Below are 17,421 nucleotides of genomic sequence, written 5' to 3'. Positions count from 1 at the left end.
GCCGTGACACTGGTGCCACAGGTTCAGTGGTGCTTTTGTTGCGAAGTGCAAACGCACAGCAAATTTATTTTCTCCCAAACAGCTGAGTGGAGTGTTCTCATACCTGAGCACATCTCCGATTTAGCAAGTTGTACCGAAATTGGTACACGAAATTGTAGTTGTACAGGGTCTTGGTGAGACCACACCTGGAGTATTGCGTACAGTTTTGGTCTCCAAATCTGAGGAAGGACATTATTGCCATAGAGGGAGTGCAGAGACGGTTCACCAGACTGATTCCTGGGATGTCAGGACTGTCTTATGAAGAAAGACTGGATAGACTTGGTTTATACTCTCTAGAATTTAGAAGATTGAGAGGGGATCTTATAGAAACTTACAAAATTCTTAAGGGGTTGGACAGGCTAGATGCAGGAAGATTGTTCCCGATGTTGGGGAAGTCCAGGACAAGGGGTCACAGCTTAAGGATAAGGGGGAAAAACCTTTAAATACTGAGATGAGAAGAACTTTTTTTCACACAGAGAGTGGTGAATCTCTGGAACTCTCTGCCACAGAGCGTAGTTGAGGCCAGTTCATTGGCTATATTTAAGAGGGAGTTAGATGTGGCCCTTGTGGCTAAGGGGATCAGGGGGTATGGAGAGAAGGCAGGTACGGGATACTGAATTGGATGATCAGCCATGATCATATTGAATGGCGGTGCAGGCTCGAAGGGCCGAATGGCCTACTCCTGCACCTAATTTCTATGTTTCTATGTTTCTATGAAATGGTCTGCCGATCCCACGTGCAAGAGGCACTGTTTTTTTTGCGGAGGTCCTACCGGTAGGACTGGTGGGCTCGCTCACCGCGGGACACCGAACTCGGGGCCCGAGCCACCGGCGATGACCCTGCTGCCAAGAATGAGGAGGGACGTGGAACACCGAGGTCGCAGTCCCCGGCGGGCTGAGGTTGCGAAGAACAAAGGGGACACATGGTAGCAGGGCCACCGAGAACAAAGGAGGGACCCGGTCGGTGTTGGGACAGGACGGGGAGGTGGGGGGGTCTACCCTACAAAATCAGTGCCCCGTTCCTGCTTTCTCCACATATCCCTTGATTCCATACTTTGTAATTTTCTCTGCACCTTGTGGCAACTCTTTTGTGTACTGTGTTTGCCTTTTGTGTAGTCCAGCCATTGCCTTTCCTTAGACATGCGTGTCATGCATGTCAAAAGATGCGTGTTAGATTTTAAACTAAAAAGGTTTAGTGAGATAAACTTGTCAAATAATAAAATGATAATTCTACTTATTGGTTGGCTGTCTGTTGTTCTGCTCCGCATATTGTTGTATTAAGGTCTTGCATCTTCCCTTTAGTTTAGAGAGACCATGCGGAAACAGACCCTTCGGCCCACCGAGTCCGCACCAACCAGCGATCCCTGCACATTAACACTATCCTACACACTCGGGACAATTTACACTTACACCATGTCAATTAACCTACAAACCTGTATGTATTTGGTGTGTGAATAAACTGAAGATCTCTGAGAAACCCCACACGGTCAAGGGGAGAACGTACAAACTCCGTACGGACAGTGCCTGGTTGGGATCGAACCCTGGGCTCTGGCGCTGTGAGGTTCTATCGCACCTGTGTGGGCGCACGCGTACACAGCTATGGCCATAGCGTGTGCGCTCTGTTACCCACCTCTCCCCTCCCTCCTCTTCCCATCCTCTTCTCCCCTCCTTGCTGTATTTCCCTAACACCCCCCCAAACCAGCCACTCCCATGAATAAAGTGGATTAACACCAATTAAAATTGGTCTAGATTTGTTTTGTTTAAAGAGATACAGTGTGGAAACAGGACCTTCGGCCGACCCATCCACACTAACCACTAGCACTATCTTACACAACTGGGAACAATTTACTATTTTTACCGAAGCCAAATTAACCTACAAACCTGTTTGTCTTTGGAGTGTGGGAGGAAACCAGAGCACCCGGAGAAAACCCACGTGGTCACAGGGAGAACGTATGGACAGCACCCGTAGTCGGGATCAATTGGGTCTCTGGTGCTGTAAGGCAGCAACACTATCTTTGCATCAGCATGCCGTCTGGTCAAGATGAATTGGCTCAATGAGGCATCAATGATTTTCTTGTTCATTATGGCACTTGCGCTCACTTGGATGAGCTCCTTGAGTGAACGCATCCTTCTGTCGTATTATGTGGCTGTCAGTTTCTCTGCTGCATGGGACTTGAGTGTGCTAAAGGTGCAAGGACAGATTGGAAACGGGAAATCTTGGCCCATGTAAATCTTGAGCAAGCTGCTCAGATGAGAAGACGAAGGCGACTTGTTTATCGAGCTGTTTCATTTCGGCTTCCCGGATACAGACAAAGATATGAAATTAGTTGCAATATTGTCGGAAAATTGCCCTTTGCCATAACGATGATGTCTGCAGAACGAGTGGCTGTTCCACCTAACGTTACATTCGAGAGAGCATGAACCTGATCACAATTAGGGCGGCACGGTGGCGCAGCGGTAGAGTTGCTACCTTGCAGCGCCAAAGACCCGGGTTCGATCCTGACTACGGGTGTGGTCTGTACAGAGTGTGTATATTCTCCCAGCGACCATGTGCATTTCCTCCCACATTCCAAAGACGCCCAGGTATGTAGGTTAATTGGCTTCTGTAAATTGTCCCCAATGTGTTGGACAGAACGAGTGTGTGGGTGATCATCGGTTGATGTGTACTCGGTGGGTTGAAGGGTCTGTTTCCATGTTGCGTCTCTCAACTAAACTTGTCTATTTTCTATTGCCATATTTACCAGACACCAAATGTCAATGTGCAGATAAGAGACAATGAAATGTTCAAGAAGGAACTGCAGATGCTGGAAAATCGAAGGTAGACAAAAGTGCTGGAGAAACTCAGCGGGTGTGGCAGCATCTATGGAGCAAAGGAAATAGGCAACGTTTCGGGCCCGAAACGTTGCCTATTTCCTTCTCTCCATAGATGCTGCCGCACCCTCTGAGTTTCTCCAGCACTTTTGTCTACCTAAGCGACAATAAGATTTAGGTGCACGCAGTTATGGGGGATTTATTTGTTATTTTTCATTCTGGCAAGTCTAGGTTTAGGTGACTTCTTGTCTTAGGTGGGTACTGAGGTACAGTGAAAAGTTTGTTTTCCATACCATCCAAACAGAACAGGTAAAGGGCCGGTCCCACCAGCATGCGACCTGCATGCGGCAAGCGCGACCTAATAGGCCGGTCCCACCAGCATGCGCCTGCATGTGGCAAACGCAACCGAGGTCCAGTGGAAAAACATTTGTTGCCTACTCAAACTTGCATATGTAAAATCTGACATGGGGTCCTTGCCCTGAAATGTTAATTCTTCTCTTACCGCAGATGCTGCCTGACCTGCCGAGTGTTTTCTGTTTTTGTTTCAGATTTTCAGCATCTGCAGTTTTTTATTTTTTTGAGCTGGCTTCAGTTAAATGTATGTTTTTTTTGCGGTGTGGTTGCAAAGTAAGAAACACCACATTTATTCACCATGCAATAACGCCACTCTGAACTGAAGTGGTTTGTGATAACTGCACTATACCTTGCTTTCCATTCTGCATTTCCGTGCAGAGACCATTGAAGATTGAATTCCATCATGCATAAGTTCATAAGTGATAGGAGCGGAAATAGGCCATTCATCAAGTCTACTCTGCCATTCAATCATGGCCGATCTATCTCCCCCTCTTAACCTCTATTCTCCTGCCTTCTCCCCACAACCCCTGCCACCTGTACTAATCAATAGTCTAATTTTCTGCCTTGAAAATATCCACTGACATGGCCTCCACAGCCTTATGTGGCAAAGAATTCCATAGGTTCACCACCCTCTGACTAACGAAATTCCACCTCATCTCCTTCCTGAAGGAACGTCCTTTAATTCTGAGGTTGACCTCTGGCCCTAGACACTCCTACTTGTGGGAACATCACATCCACTCTTTCTAAGCCTTTCGCTGTTCTGTACATTTCAACGAGGTCCCCCCCCTTCCTTCTCCCACACCCACCCATCCTTCTCAACTCCAGCGAGTACAGGCCCAGTGCCGTCAAACAACCCACATCCTAATTATTTTTTTTCACACGCGGGTTTATTTGTCCCTTGTTCCCTGAAAATGGATATGCAGAAAATAATTTATTTTAATTACCTTCAATGTAGATTGGTGAATTCCAGTTTGTAATTGTTTAATTAACAGCAAGTATGTGAGATAATAGTTTAATCAACTGAGAAGCCATCTAATAATGATCATGTTATTCATCAGGGCTCCAGCTCCTGGTTTTCCTGTTTTAAAAGAGTCCTGCAAATATGGTGAAAGTCGATCGATTTTTTTTAAAATCCCATTTTATATATTTTTTAAATTATATTGACCAACCCCCTTGATTTTCCATGTTTAGTTTAGAGATACAGTGTGGACACAGGCCCTTCAGCCCACCGGGTCCGTGCCGACCAGCTATCTCCGCACATTAACATTGTCCAACAGGCACTGGGGATAATTTTATATTCATACCAAGCCAATTAACCTACAAACCCGTACATCTTTGGAGTGTGGGAGGAAACCCATGCAGTTCACGGGGAGAATGTACAAGCTCCGTACAGACAGCACCTGTAATCGGATTTGAACCCAGGGTTGGTATAAATTGGCTTGGTCTAAAGTTGTCCTTGGTGTGTGTAGGATAGTGTTAATGTGCAGGGATCGCTGGTTGGCGCAGATTCGGTGGGCTGAAGGGCCTGTTTCCGCATTGTATCTCTAAACTAAACTAAACATCTCCATGGGGCTTCAGGAGTTCCATTCAAACACTGGTAACCTATAGGCCTACTGATTCTCCCAGTTGTCAACCGTTTTAAGTCCACTTCCCATTCCCACACTGACCTTTCTGTCCTGGGACTCCTCCATTGCCAGAGTGAGGCCACACACAAACCAGAGGAACAGCACCTTGTATTCTGCTTGGGCAGCTCACAACCCAACGGTATAAGCATTGACTTCTCCAATTTCAGATGAGGGGGATCTTATAGAAACATATAAAATCATAAATGGACTGGACAAGCTAGATGTAGGAAAAATATTCCCAATGTGGGGCGAGTCCAGAACCAGGGGCCACAGTCTTAGAATAAAGGGGAGGTCATTTAAGACTGAGGTGAGAAAAAACTTTTTCACCCAGAGAGTTGTGAATTTATGGACTTCCCTGCCACAGTGGGCAGTGGAGGCCAAATCACTGGATGGATTTAAGAGAGTTAGATAGAGCTCTAGGGGCTAGTGGAGTCAAGGGATATGGGAAGAAGGCAGGCACGGGTTATTGATAGGGGACGATCAGCTATGATCACAATGAATGGCGGTGCTGGCTTGAAGGGCCGAATGGCCTCCTCCACCTATTTTCTATGTTTCTATGTTGCTTTTAATGGAATACCTTAGAGAAGGAGAATGTTAGGGGTAGAGGTTTAGTGACAGGACTCTAGGTTTTGTTGTAAACGGTGGGGAATTTGAAATTGGAGATGCACGAGAAGAAAAATGTATCCCTTGGAACAGTTAGCATGAGGCATTAGTAGTTTATTGGTGGTCAAACAGAGCGCAGCATTATTACGAGTTTTGTTTATTCCTCTGCATCTTCTGAGGGTGGACTGATGCACCAATGAACAGTTACAAGCATTTCCTGATTTTGTTTCAGATTTCCAACATCTGCAAGTTTTTAATTTTTTTTTATTTTCTCTCTCACTAGTGAAAGCTTCTTTTGACTGTCAGCTGTGAAAGTGGTGTCAGTAGATTTACTTGTGGGTCCTGTGTTCTTGAAGGTCTTTGTGTGTGCTTGCGTGTGCACGTGTGTGTGCGTATGTGCATGTGTGTGCATGTATACACACTTGCAATGGTCTCTTATGTTTACATTTGCGTAACAGTACAAAATTTAGCGTAGAATTGACTCTAGTATCTCTGTGTGCCACCTTCACTGAGTTTAATCAAGCTTTACTTTCTTGCTAAAATACATTCTTTTTGCTTAAACTGTTTAATTGGCTTTGTGTGTGTGTGTGCATATGCTCACGATGTGAATGCAATACACTCGATGCATTAATATAATTTGATCTGGGCTGGAATTAAGATATCATTTTTCAATTGATCTCAAAACAAGCAAATAAATTGACCCTAGCATCTTTCTACGGTAAAGTTTGACAGGAAGACAAATATTGCGCTCAGAAGTGTAATTACAAAAGGCGGAAATATTGTTTAGTGTGATAGGAAGGAACTGCAGATGCTGGTTTATACCAAAGGTAGACACAAAGTGCAGGATTAACTCGATGGGTCAAGCAGCATCTCTAGGGGGAAAAGGATAGGTGGCGTTTCGGGTCAAGACCCTTCTTCAAACCCGACCAGAAACGTTGGCTATTATTTTCTCCAGAGATGCTGCCTAACCCGCAGATATACTCTACCAGCTTGTGTCCATCTTCAGAAAGGTGGTTTGTTTATCTTGATCAGAATTTGAAGGGGGAAAAAATTACAAAACAATTAAATATACTGTGGTAGTATTAATTTATTTGGCTATTTGGAAGGAGAATGAAAAACAATAATTTTGTACTTCCTCAGAAGCTGTCAGCAGAGGCTTTCTCCTGACAAAGAAAGATACAGAGAATAGTCCACTTTTTTCGGCCTGAGTATGTTGGCATGGAACCGATTTGACTCTAACCTGTCTGCATGGCCATTGATGGAGGAGTTCTAATACTGCCGAAAAGAAAAAGTATTTCCGACCAAGGACATATTAATTTAATTCATAAATAAACAGTAGCAACGTGTTTCTACATATTTTAAGGGTACAAGCTGTAGTTTTATGAATGCAAATTAGATGGGCATTGGACTTCCTTCAGCCAGTGACAGCTTCTTCCATCAAGTGCTTGTTTACTTGGCTGTAGCACAATTATCTCAAACTGTTTTATGAATGCAAAATCCTGCCTCCCACAGTAAACCAGATTATCTATTAATTTCTTCTGCATAAATCAACATATGAAACCGTGAAAGAGTGGAGTTAAATTTCAAACTTTATGAAGGAACGCTGAATTTTCTGCACAATAACCCTTGTGTAATTTATTTTAGTTTAGAGAGACAACGCGGAAACAAGTTATTTGGTCCACAAAGTCCGTGCCGACCAGCGATCTACGCACATTAACACTACCCTACACACACTAGAGCCATTTGTTTTACATTTATACCAAGCCAATTCACCTACGTAAAGACCTGTGCATTTTTGTAGTGTGGGAGCAAAAGGATTTGAGTATAGGAGCAGGGAGGTTCTACTGCAGTTGTACAGGGTCTTGGTGAGACCACACCTGGAGTATTGCGTACAGTTTTGGTCTCCTAATCTGAGGAAAGACATTCTTGCCATAGAGGGAGTACAGAGAAGGTTCACCAGACTGATTCCTGGGATGTCAGGACTTTCATATGAAGAAAGACTGGATAGACGCTGCTTGTACTTGCTAGAATTTAGAAGATTGAGGGAGGATCTTATAGAAACTTGCAAAATTCTTAAGGCGTTGGGCAGGCTAGATGCAGGAAGATTGTTCCCGATGTTGGGGAAGTCCAGAACAAGGGATCACAGTTTAAGGATAAGGGGGAAATCTTTTAGGACCGAGATGAGGAAAACATTTTTCACACAGAGAGTGGTGAATCTCTGGAAATCTCTGCCACAGAAGGTAGTTGAGGCCAGTTCATTGGCTATATTTAAGAGGGAGTTAGATGTGGCCCTTGTGGCTAAAGGGATCAGGGGGTATGGAGAGAAGGCAGGTACAGGATAATGAGTTGGATGATCAGCCATGATCATATTGAATGGCGGTGCAGGCTCGAAGGGCCGAATGGCCTACTCCTGCACTTATTTTCTATGTTTCTATGGGAGGAAACCGAAGATCTTGGAGAAAACCCACGCGGGTCACGGGGAGAACGTACAAACTCCATACAGACACCACCCGTGGTCAGGATCGAACCTGGGTCTCTGTCGCTGCAAGACAGCCACTCTACTGCTGTGCCACCGTGCCGCTCTGCACTAGCAGAGTGCCAGCTGTTAAAATGCAGCTTTGAAACCAAATTTATTGATGTGGTGTGAATTCTCAGAGATTCTCCAATCTTCGTGATGAAGTGGTAGAGAATATGGTTTGTTGGGTTTGGAAATGCTTAAGCGTAATATGCGTGAAATTTGAATGTTACAAACTAATGAGGCTAGGGCCTGCTATCCAGGCAGTGTCCATGTGAATTTTTACTACACCTTCAATCAATGGTATCTTTCCTGTAGTGTGCTGATTAGAACAGCACAATGCTTCCTGCAAGGAGGCATAGAATCTGTTCAATCTTTTGTTCAGTTTAGAGCTCTTTGCAATGCAGGTATTCTACACACCATTGGTATTTGCTGAATAAATGGCAAGCAATGGAGCAGATTTGACAATTGAACACGATTCTATAATTTTAGCATCAATATCCCTATTTATTTATTTTTAAATCCCCTTTGGGGGTTGACTTGAAGAAAAGGTTTGTTTCACCCAAAGGCTGAGGTTCACTGGTTTGCATTTACTGTCGTGCATCGGAAGACTAGCGGGTTTGTTGTTGATCGCTAAAGCAAGGCAATGTTTACCACATTTCTTCGCTGCCCATCTGTGCATCGCAGGCATTAAAGAAGCAGAACCTGTGGGTTAATCTAGAAGACAGATGGTTGGAGACATGTGGAGACTCGGCCTCAGTGATAATGCTGCACTTGATTCCTTTGGCGATGTTGGAATGGGCCAACGAGAGTCAAATAGCGTTGATCGGATTAGAAAATAACATTGCAACAATTTTTTTTTTTATTTTTTTTTTTAGCTAGCTTTTGGTACAAAATGACATTTGACCAGCTCACTGGTGCAATCACATTGAATGAGCAATTTCCTGCTGTGATTTTTTTTTTTTTTTTTTTTGGATTTTAAATGTCTCTATATGGAAAAAAATATAAAAAGGTCTTGATTTGATCTGTTATTTTTTTAAGTTATGGAATGACCAAAAGGAATAAGTGGTGTTTCGGGTCGGTTCCCTTCTTCAGACTCAAGAAGGGTCATTGTATTCGACAGCTCAAGTACAAAGTTCGAACATAATCTGAACCAGATCTGATTTTTCCCTCGGCCCAGTTGAAACTCTATCAGGACCCCTTAGCTCAGGTCAAGTTGCCAGATATTGATAAAGGCAGGAACATGGACAAAGGAGGTTGCTGCCAAAAGTATCCACGGTGATAAAGTTACTCGAATAGTAAAGTTATTTGCGGCTCATCGTTGGAGTCTTAAAGCCAGGGCAACTCTTGAAGGCCTCGTTGGGTGGCACTGTGGCGCGTCTATAGAGTTGCTGCCTTACAGCGCCAGAGACCCGGGTTCGATCCTTTTCTGTACAGAGTTTGTACGTTCTCCCCATGACCTGCGTGAGTTTACTCCAGGATCTTCGGTTTCCTCCCACACTCCAAAGACGTACAGCTTTGTAGGTGAATTGGCTTGATATAATTGTAAATTGTCCCGTGTGTGTGTGTTAGTGTGCGGGGATCACTGGTCGGCGCGGACCCGGTGGGCCAAAGGGCCTGTTTCTGCGCTGTATCTCTAAACTAAATTAAACTTAATCTAAACTTCAAGGCATATTTCATTGACATGAATTATTTTGTGCCTCCGTTTTGCCAATTTTTCAGAGCTCAATGGTGCTGTTATGGCTTTCTTGAAGCCTACAATGCATCAGCGCTGGCGGCTCCAAGCCCCATTTTAATGACGTGAGTTGCATTGAGACAAGAACTCCACTCAATATTGGCCAGATTGATTAATACAGAAATATGTTCACTCTGCAGACATGCTGCCCATAATGCAGACGCGTTGTGGAATACTGCACAATAAATTAACTCATAAGTCACAGCAGGTGATTTGATAGTATATCCAAGTGCCAAATGCATAACTCATCTGGCCACAGTATATAAGACTCAAATCTCATAAGTCTTTAGACTTTGGACTTTGGAGATACAGCATAGAAACGGGCCCTTCGGCTCGCTGAAGCCCATGCGATCACCCCGCGCACTAGCACTATCCTACACACATTGGGGGCAATTTACAATTTGCAGAAGCCAATTAACCTACAAACCTGCACGTATTTGGAGTGTGAGAGGAGACGAGAGCTCCCAGAGAAAAGGAAGAAAGTGCAAACTCTGTACAAACTGCACCCGTAGTCAGAAACAAATTGCGGTGCTGCAGCTGCCACTCTACCGCTGCGCCACTGTGCTGCTCGAAAGTCCTTGAGGATGAAATTAATGACCTGTCTTTTCACATCTATTTTCCTACTGGATTTGGTTTCCAAGCTATCATTTCCAGATGCTTTGATCCTTGAGCCTCCTGCATCCCAACCCAGCCTTGTTAACTCAAGCCTGCCGCTCATCTGTGGGTCAGTGTGGTACCTGTAGCAATCGGTTGTGCCTCCTCCTCTTCCTGCTGTGTCAATAGGTGTAGAAGTAGGCCATTCAGCCCTTCGAGCCAGCACCGCCATTCACTGTGACCATGGCTGATCGTCCCCAATCAGTACCCTGTTCCTGCCTTCTCCCCATATCCCTTGACTCCGCTATCTTTAAAAGCTCTATCTAACTCTCTCTTGAAAGCATCCAGAGAATTGGCCTCCACTGCCTTCTGAGGCAGAGAATTGCACAGATTCACAACTCTCTGGGTGAAAAAGTTTTCCTCATCTACGTTCTAAATGGCCTACTCCTAATTCTTAAACTGTGACCCCTGGTTCTGAACTCCCCCAACATCGGGAATATGTTTCCTGCCTCCAGCGTGTCCAATCCCATAATAATTTTCACCTTCAGTGGAAAGAAGTTACCCGAACAACGGATTACAGTTGGATTACCCAGAATAGGCGAATCGAGGACCAGAGGACATAGGTTTAAGGTGAAGGGGGAAAAATTTAATAGGAATCTGAGGGGTAACTTTTTCCACACAAAGAGTGGTGGATGTAAGGAACAAGCTGCCAGAGGAGGTGGTTGAGGCAGGGACTATCCCAACTTTTAAGAAAGTTAGACAGATACATGGATAGGACAGGTTTGGAAAGATATGGACCATATGTGAGCAGGTGGGACTACTGTAGCTGGGACATGTTGGCCAGTGTGGGCAAGTTGGGCCGAATGGCCTGCTTCCACACTGTATCACTCTATGGCATAATTTGTTTGTTGGGTGGAATCCAATTGGAGAATCAGCCAAATTATTTTTTTTAAAACATCATGCAAACCAACCTCCCTTTCATTGACTGCATCTCCACATCACGCTACCTCGGCAAGGCCAGCAGCGTAAAAGGACGAGTCTCACTCTGGACACTCCTCCTTCTCCCCTCTCCCATCAGGCAAGAGGTACAGAAGTATAAAACCGCATACCAGATTCAGTTACTGTTTTTTCCCAATTGAACCATCCCATCACCAATGAGAGAGTGGGCCTGACCTGCCATCTACCTCATTGGAGACTCTCGGTCGAGTCTTTCTGCTGACTGGGTGGTACGCAACAAAAAAGCTTTTCATTGTACCACGTAGTCAGGATCGAACCTGGGTCTCTGGAACTGTAAGGCAGTAACTCTGCCACTGTGCCGCCCTGCTACACCCTACAGTTCTGGCATCTGGATGCCACCACAAAAACTGGCAAAAAAACATTAAGCCGCGTTCTTGGGCAACTGCATCTGCTCTTACAGTGGGAGTGAGGGGACGAAGTGTCCAAACAAAAGATAAGACGCAAAAAGCTGGAGTCACTCAGCGGGACAGGCAGCATCTCTGGAGAGAAGGAATGGGTGACGTTTTGGGTCCAGGCCCTTCTTCAGACTCATGAATAAGATTCAGACTGCTGAAGAAGGGTCTCGGCCCGAAACGTCACCCATTCTTTCCCTCCTGAGATGCTGCCAGTCCCGCTGAGTTACTCCAGCATTTTGTGTCTCATCTTCGATTTAAACCAGCATCTGCAGTTCTTTCCTACACAGGTTAAATATGAGACTCTATTCATAGCCAGTGAAGCCTGTCTGTGTTTATTCTGGACTTGTTTAACTATATACGTCCAGAAATGCTATCAAATTTGTGTTGTTTCCTGTTATAATTTATGAGGTTTTTTTTTTTCTGTCAACCTCTGGATTGTACCTGCTAAAATCCAGACTTGAAGAGTTAAAACTGTTAAAGCTGACTGTTGGCATTGTGGTGGATACAATGAAAAACAATTGAAAGAAGCCGTTATAGCCCTGTCCCACTGTACGAGTTCATTCAAGTGCTCTCCCGAGTTAAACGTAGCGGGTACGTTGGAGTTTGGGGACGTCTCTTAGCGGCTCGTAACGCTAACGGCAGGTACTCGGGGAAATGCGGTAAGCTCGGGAAGACTTGCGAAGATTTTTCAGCATGTTGAAAAAAATCCACGAGAGCCCCGAGTACTTACGAGCGGCCATTACTGTAAATCTCCGAGTTCGAATCAGGGCAAACTCGGGAGAACTCTTGAATGAACTCGTACAGTGGGACAGGGCTATTACTTTCTTGGCGAGACCAGCTTGCATTGAAAAGATGCTGTGTAGCCATCTAGAGTCATACAGTGTGGAAATAGACCCTTTGGCCCAACCCGCCCTTACCGACCAACATGTTCATTTACACGTCCCATCTGTCTGCGTTTGGCCCATATCCTTCTAAACCTGTCCAGTTTCTTAAACATTGTGATAGTGCCCGTCTCAACTACTTCCTCCGGTAGCTCGTTCCATGCGCCCACCAACCCTTCCACCAAAAAAAATGACCTCTCGGGTTCCAATGACATCTTTTCCTCCCTCGTCTTAAATCTATGTCCTCTGGTTCTCGATTCCTCTTCTCTGGGCAACAGACTCTGTGCATCCACCCGATCTATTCCTCTCATGATTTTGTGCACTTTGAACTTGCTATCGTGCGGTGAAGGTACTCCCATTATGCTATTCGGTGGGAAGATCTTGATTCTGATCTTGCCTATTATTTGTAAGGAAAAATATCTTAGATGGTGCAGCGGTAGAGTTGCTGCTTTACAGCACCAGAGACCCGCGTTCGATACCGACCATGGGTGCTGTCCGTACGGAGTTTGTGCGTTCTCCCTGTGACCTGCGTGGGTTTTCTCTGAGATTTTGGGTTTCCTCCCACACTCCAAAGACGTACATGTATATAGGTTAATTGGTTTGGTAAATGTAAAAATAGCCCCTAGTGTATTGTGTGTCGGATAGTGTTAATGTGCGGGGATCGCTGGTCGCTGTGGACCTGGTGGGCCGAAGGACCTATTTCCCCACTATCTCTAAAACTAAAAACTAAAAAACTAAAACTCTTTCTCTTCTGTTTTGCAGATGAACAAGCAACAGCTCCAGACAGTTAAAGAACGGTTCCAGGGTTTCATGAACGGTGAAACACAGATCATTGCTGATGAAGCCTTTTTTAATGCAATTCAAAGCTATTATGAGGTATGACTCTTCATTTCCTGACCTTTGATCAGCACCTCTGTCCTCCCCTCTCCCCTCTCCTGATGACATTCATCCATTATTTTCAAGAGAGAAAATAATGGGGCTAAAGGGCCCGTCTCACTTGGCGATTTTTTTTTGGCGACTGCCGGCGTCATATATCAGCGTCGCCAAAAGGTTTTGAACATTTCAAAATCACGCGGCGACAACCAAAAATGTTGCGACACGTGAAGAAACAGCGTGTGTCATACGACATCACGCCGCGTCACATCGTGTATTTTTCGGTGACCTGATACATCAGTCAATGATGCCGGCAGTCGCCGAAAAAATCGCCAGGTGGGACAGGCCCTTAAAAGAATCAGAGGATATGGGGTAAAAAACAGGAATGTGGTATTGACTTTAGATGATTATCCATGATCATATTCAATGGCGGTGCTGGCTTGAGGGGCCAAATGGCCTACTCCTGAACCTATTTTTCTATGTTTGCTATGATGAAAATTCTTTAATCGACTGGGCTTATAGTCACTGAAATTTAGAAGGATGAGAGGAGATCGGATAGATACATATCAAATTCTTAAGGGATTGGACAGGCGAGATGCAGGAAAAATGTTCCCCATGTTGGGGGAGTCCAGACCAGAGGTCACAGCACTTGTGTAGAAACATACAACTTGTGCAGATGGAAGGAGAAGCAACTGATGTGGCCAAGCCTGCACCGCCATTCAATATGATCATGGCTGATCAAAAGATCTCATAAAGCTCTCATAGAGTTTCACAACTTGTGCAGATGGAAGGAGAAGCAACTGATGTGGCCAAGATTATTGCCAATTGCCATCAAGTTAGACTTGGACTTCTTTGTGAATCCAGAGATGATGCGTTGCACTTCTCAAAGCGTCTTGGCGAGGGAACGTTATTTAACTAATGAGTTCATTTTTCCTCTGAAATCTACGGTATTTCACAGTTGATTTAAATGGGTGTGCGCAATCTGTCAAACATCAGTTTTCCAACTGATGGCTTGCGCTGCAAGTTGCAATCCTTGTTGTGTCACTGAGTGGATAAAAAAAGAAAATGTCTTGTTCAGTATTTCAGAATTGATGCTTAAAAGAAATTGTGAGCAGTGGAAACGATGGGCCATTTTGCTTTTAATATTTTCAGATTAAAGTCTAATGGGGTTTGGAAAGTGTTCCTGTAATAACTGTGGCCACTGCTACTAATTTGGATATACCCGTGGAGAAGGAAAACGGAAGTCCATTTGAATAGAGACACAAAATGCTGGAGCAACTCAGCGGGACGGGCAGTATCTCTGGAGAGAATGAATGGGTGGCATTTGGGGTCGAGACCCTTCTTCAGACTGAGAGCCATGGTGTACAGATACATGATGAAGGGGATAACATGAATAATGTTTAGTGCAAGATAAAGTCCAGGAGAATCTGATCATAGATAATGGGTGGGTCTCTAATGAGGTGGATAGTAGCTCGGGACCGCTCTTTAGTTGTAGTAGCCTGGAGGTGTGCGTTTTCACACTTCTATATCTTTTGCCCGATGGGAGAGGGGAGAATATGGAGTAGCCAGGGTGCGACTCGTCCTTGATTAGTTCAGCATCTTGCTTCAGCACAGTTACCCCAGTACTTTGTGTCTATCTTCGGTATAAACCAGTATTACCTTCCTACCTTCCTCCGCTCCAGAGATGCCGCCTGTCCCGCTGAGGTTTACCCACTCCGCAGGTATATCCAAATTAGTAGCAGTGGCCACAGTTACCACTGTAACACTTTTCAAACCCCATCTAACATTACTCTGAAAATGTTAAAAAGCAAAAAAGCCGATCATTGTTGTCTTCCAACTTGCTCTCCAATATTCAACGGTGTGATCTTCAGGGATACGATGTACAGCTTCAAAGGGTGTCAAAGATGGTCTTGGTGGGATTTTTTTCCGTCTTCAGTCAGCTGGTGTTCAGAGCTGTGCCTTGATCTCCCAAGAGATTAGACACAGATTTTACAATAAGTTTCTTAAACAGGAGTGAGGAAACCACGGCCATCCCAGAGCACTTGATGTCCATCGATCCAATTGCAGTGGACAACAAGACTCTTTTAGTTTACTTTAGAGATACAGCGTAGAAACAGGCCCTTTGGCCCACCGAGTCCGCTCCGACCAGTGATCCCCGCACATTAACATTATCCCACACGCACTCGGGACAATTTACTTTAGAGATACAGCATGAAGACAGGCCCATTGAGTCTGCACCAACCAGCAATCACCCTATAATGTCAGCACTATCCAACACACTAGGGGCAATTTACAATTTGCAGAAGCCAATTAACCTGGACGTCTTTGGATTGTGGGAGGAAACCGGATCACCCGGAGAAAATACCCACACGGTCACAGGGAGAGTGTACAAACTCTGTACAGACACCACCCGTAGTCAGGATCAAACCCGGGTCACTGGAGCTGTAAGGCAGCAACTCTACCGCTGAACCTGGTGTAGGTTTGACACGTGCATTCCCCAGCCTAAGAGTTGAGTCATTGGCTAAATGGCACTGCCCTACTGATGAAACCCATGGGTTCACCAGCAGTCCAAAGAATGGTCCCTTCCCAAAAAATCACCTATCCATGTTCTGCAAAGGAAGCTGCCTGACCCGCTGAGTCACTCCAAGCATATTTGTGGCTCTCCTTCAGTTTGAACTAATTGCATTCATGTACGGTATTATCTGATCTGTTTGGATCAGATAATAGCTTTTCATTGTACCTCAGTACACTTGATGATAAGAAACCGAAGATAGACACAAAAAAGCTGGAGTAACTCAGCGGGTCAGGCAGCATCTCTGGAGAAAAGGAACAGGTGACATTTCGTGCCAAGGTCCTTCTTCAGACTGATGAAGTCGGGTCTCCTGTTCTTGTTCTCCAGAGATGCTGCCTGTCCCACTGAGATACTGCAGCTTTTTGTGTCGACGGTTTAAACCAGCATCTGCAGTTCCTTCCTACACAATTAGAAACCTACAGGTAGAAAGACCGTATTTCTGACTTATCAGAGACTGCTTGGAAGCAGAGCATCTTTGTAGCAGCTGCTCCTGTGAGCAGAAACACTTATTTGGAAATAATGATGTGATACTATTTCTGGTTGTAAACTGATGGAGTGTCTCACAGAGTAATTATCCATTCATTAAAGTATTCCACGCACATTTCTGCTTTGTCGCTGTTCTGTGACAGAAGTAAACATCTCTTCTCATTGATTACAGGAAACATGATCGCGGGTAACGTTTAAAATAAATATGGATTTTTCTACCTCAGCGATCTTCTTCAATCTAGCATTTTTTTTTTGTACACAGTGGCACAGCGGTAGAGTTGCAGCCTACTGCCAGAGACCCGGGTTCGATCCTGACTACGGGAGTTTGAACGTTCTCCCCGTGACCTGCGTGGGTTTTCTCTGAGATCTTCAGTTTCCTCCCACACTCCAAAGACATAGAAACATAGAAAATAGGTGCAGGAGTAGGCCATTCGGCCCTTCGAGCCTGCACCGCCATTCAATATGATCATGGCTGATCATCCAACTCGGTATCCTATACCTGCCTTTCTCCATACCCCCTGATCCCTTTAGCCACAAGGGCCACTTCTAACTCCCTATTAAATATAGCCAATGAACTGGCCTCGACTACTTTCTGTGGCAGAGAATTCCACAGATTCACCACTCTCTGTGTGAAATTTGTTTTTCTCATCTTGGTCCGAAAAGATTTCCCCCTTATCCTTAAACTGTGACCCCTTGTTCTGGACTTCCCCAACATCGGGAACCATCTTCCCGTACAGACAAGACGTACAGCTTTGCACGTTAATTTGGTCAGTGTGAAATGTAAATTGTCCCTCGTGCTTGTAGGATAGCGTTAATGTGGATCGCTGGTCGGTGCGGACTCAGTGGCCAGAAGGGCCTGTTTCTGTGGTGTATCTCTAAACTAAACTAAATTTAAAACATTTATGTCGTCTTAGAAACACGG

At 44.8% G+C, this 17,421-nt stretch overlaps 1 protein-coding gene across 7 annotated transcripts in view; it reads left to right on the top strand.

The window, feature by feature from the left end:
* The window catches only part of cadps2 (Ca++-dependent secretion activator 2), a 371,627-nt gene that overhangs the window by 53,710 nt on the left and 300,496 nt on the right, over nucleotides 1-17,421 (top strand). For all 7 annotated transcript variants that reach the window (XM_055650231.1, XM_055650236.1, XM_055650233.1 and 4 more), the window contains exon 2: nucleotides 13,331-13,444. In XM_055650231.1, coding sequence (XP_055506206.1) covers nucleotides 13,331-13,444 — 114 coding nt within the window. The remainder of the gene's footprint in view (nucleotides 1-13,330; nucleotides 13,445-17,421) is intronic.

Source organism: Leucoraja erinacea, chromosome 19 (genome assembly GCF_028641065.1).
Source record: "Leucoraja erinacea ecotype New England chromosome 19, Leri_hhj_1, whole genome shotgun sequence".
Classification (NCBI taxonomy): Eukaryota; Metazoa; Chordata; class Chondrichthyes; order Rajiformes; family Rajidae; genus Leucoraja; species Leucoraja erinaceus.
The sequence above is the reverse complement of the archived record's forward strand: the minus strand, read 5'-3'. Positions and strand labels throughout refer to the sequence as shown.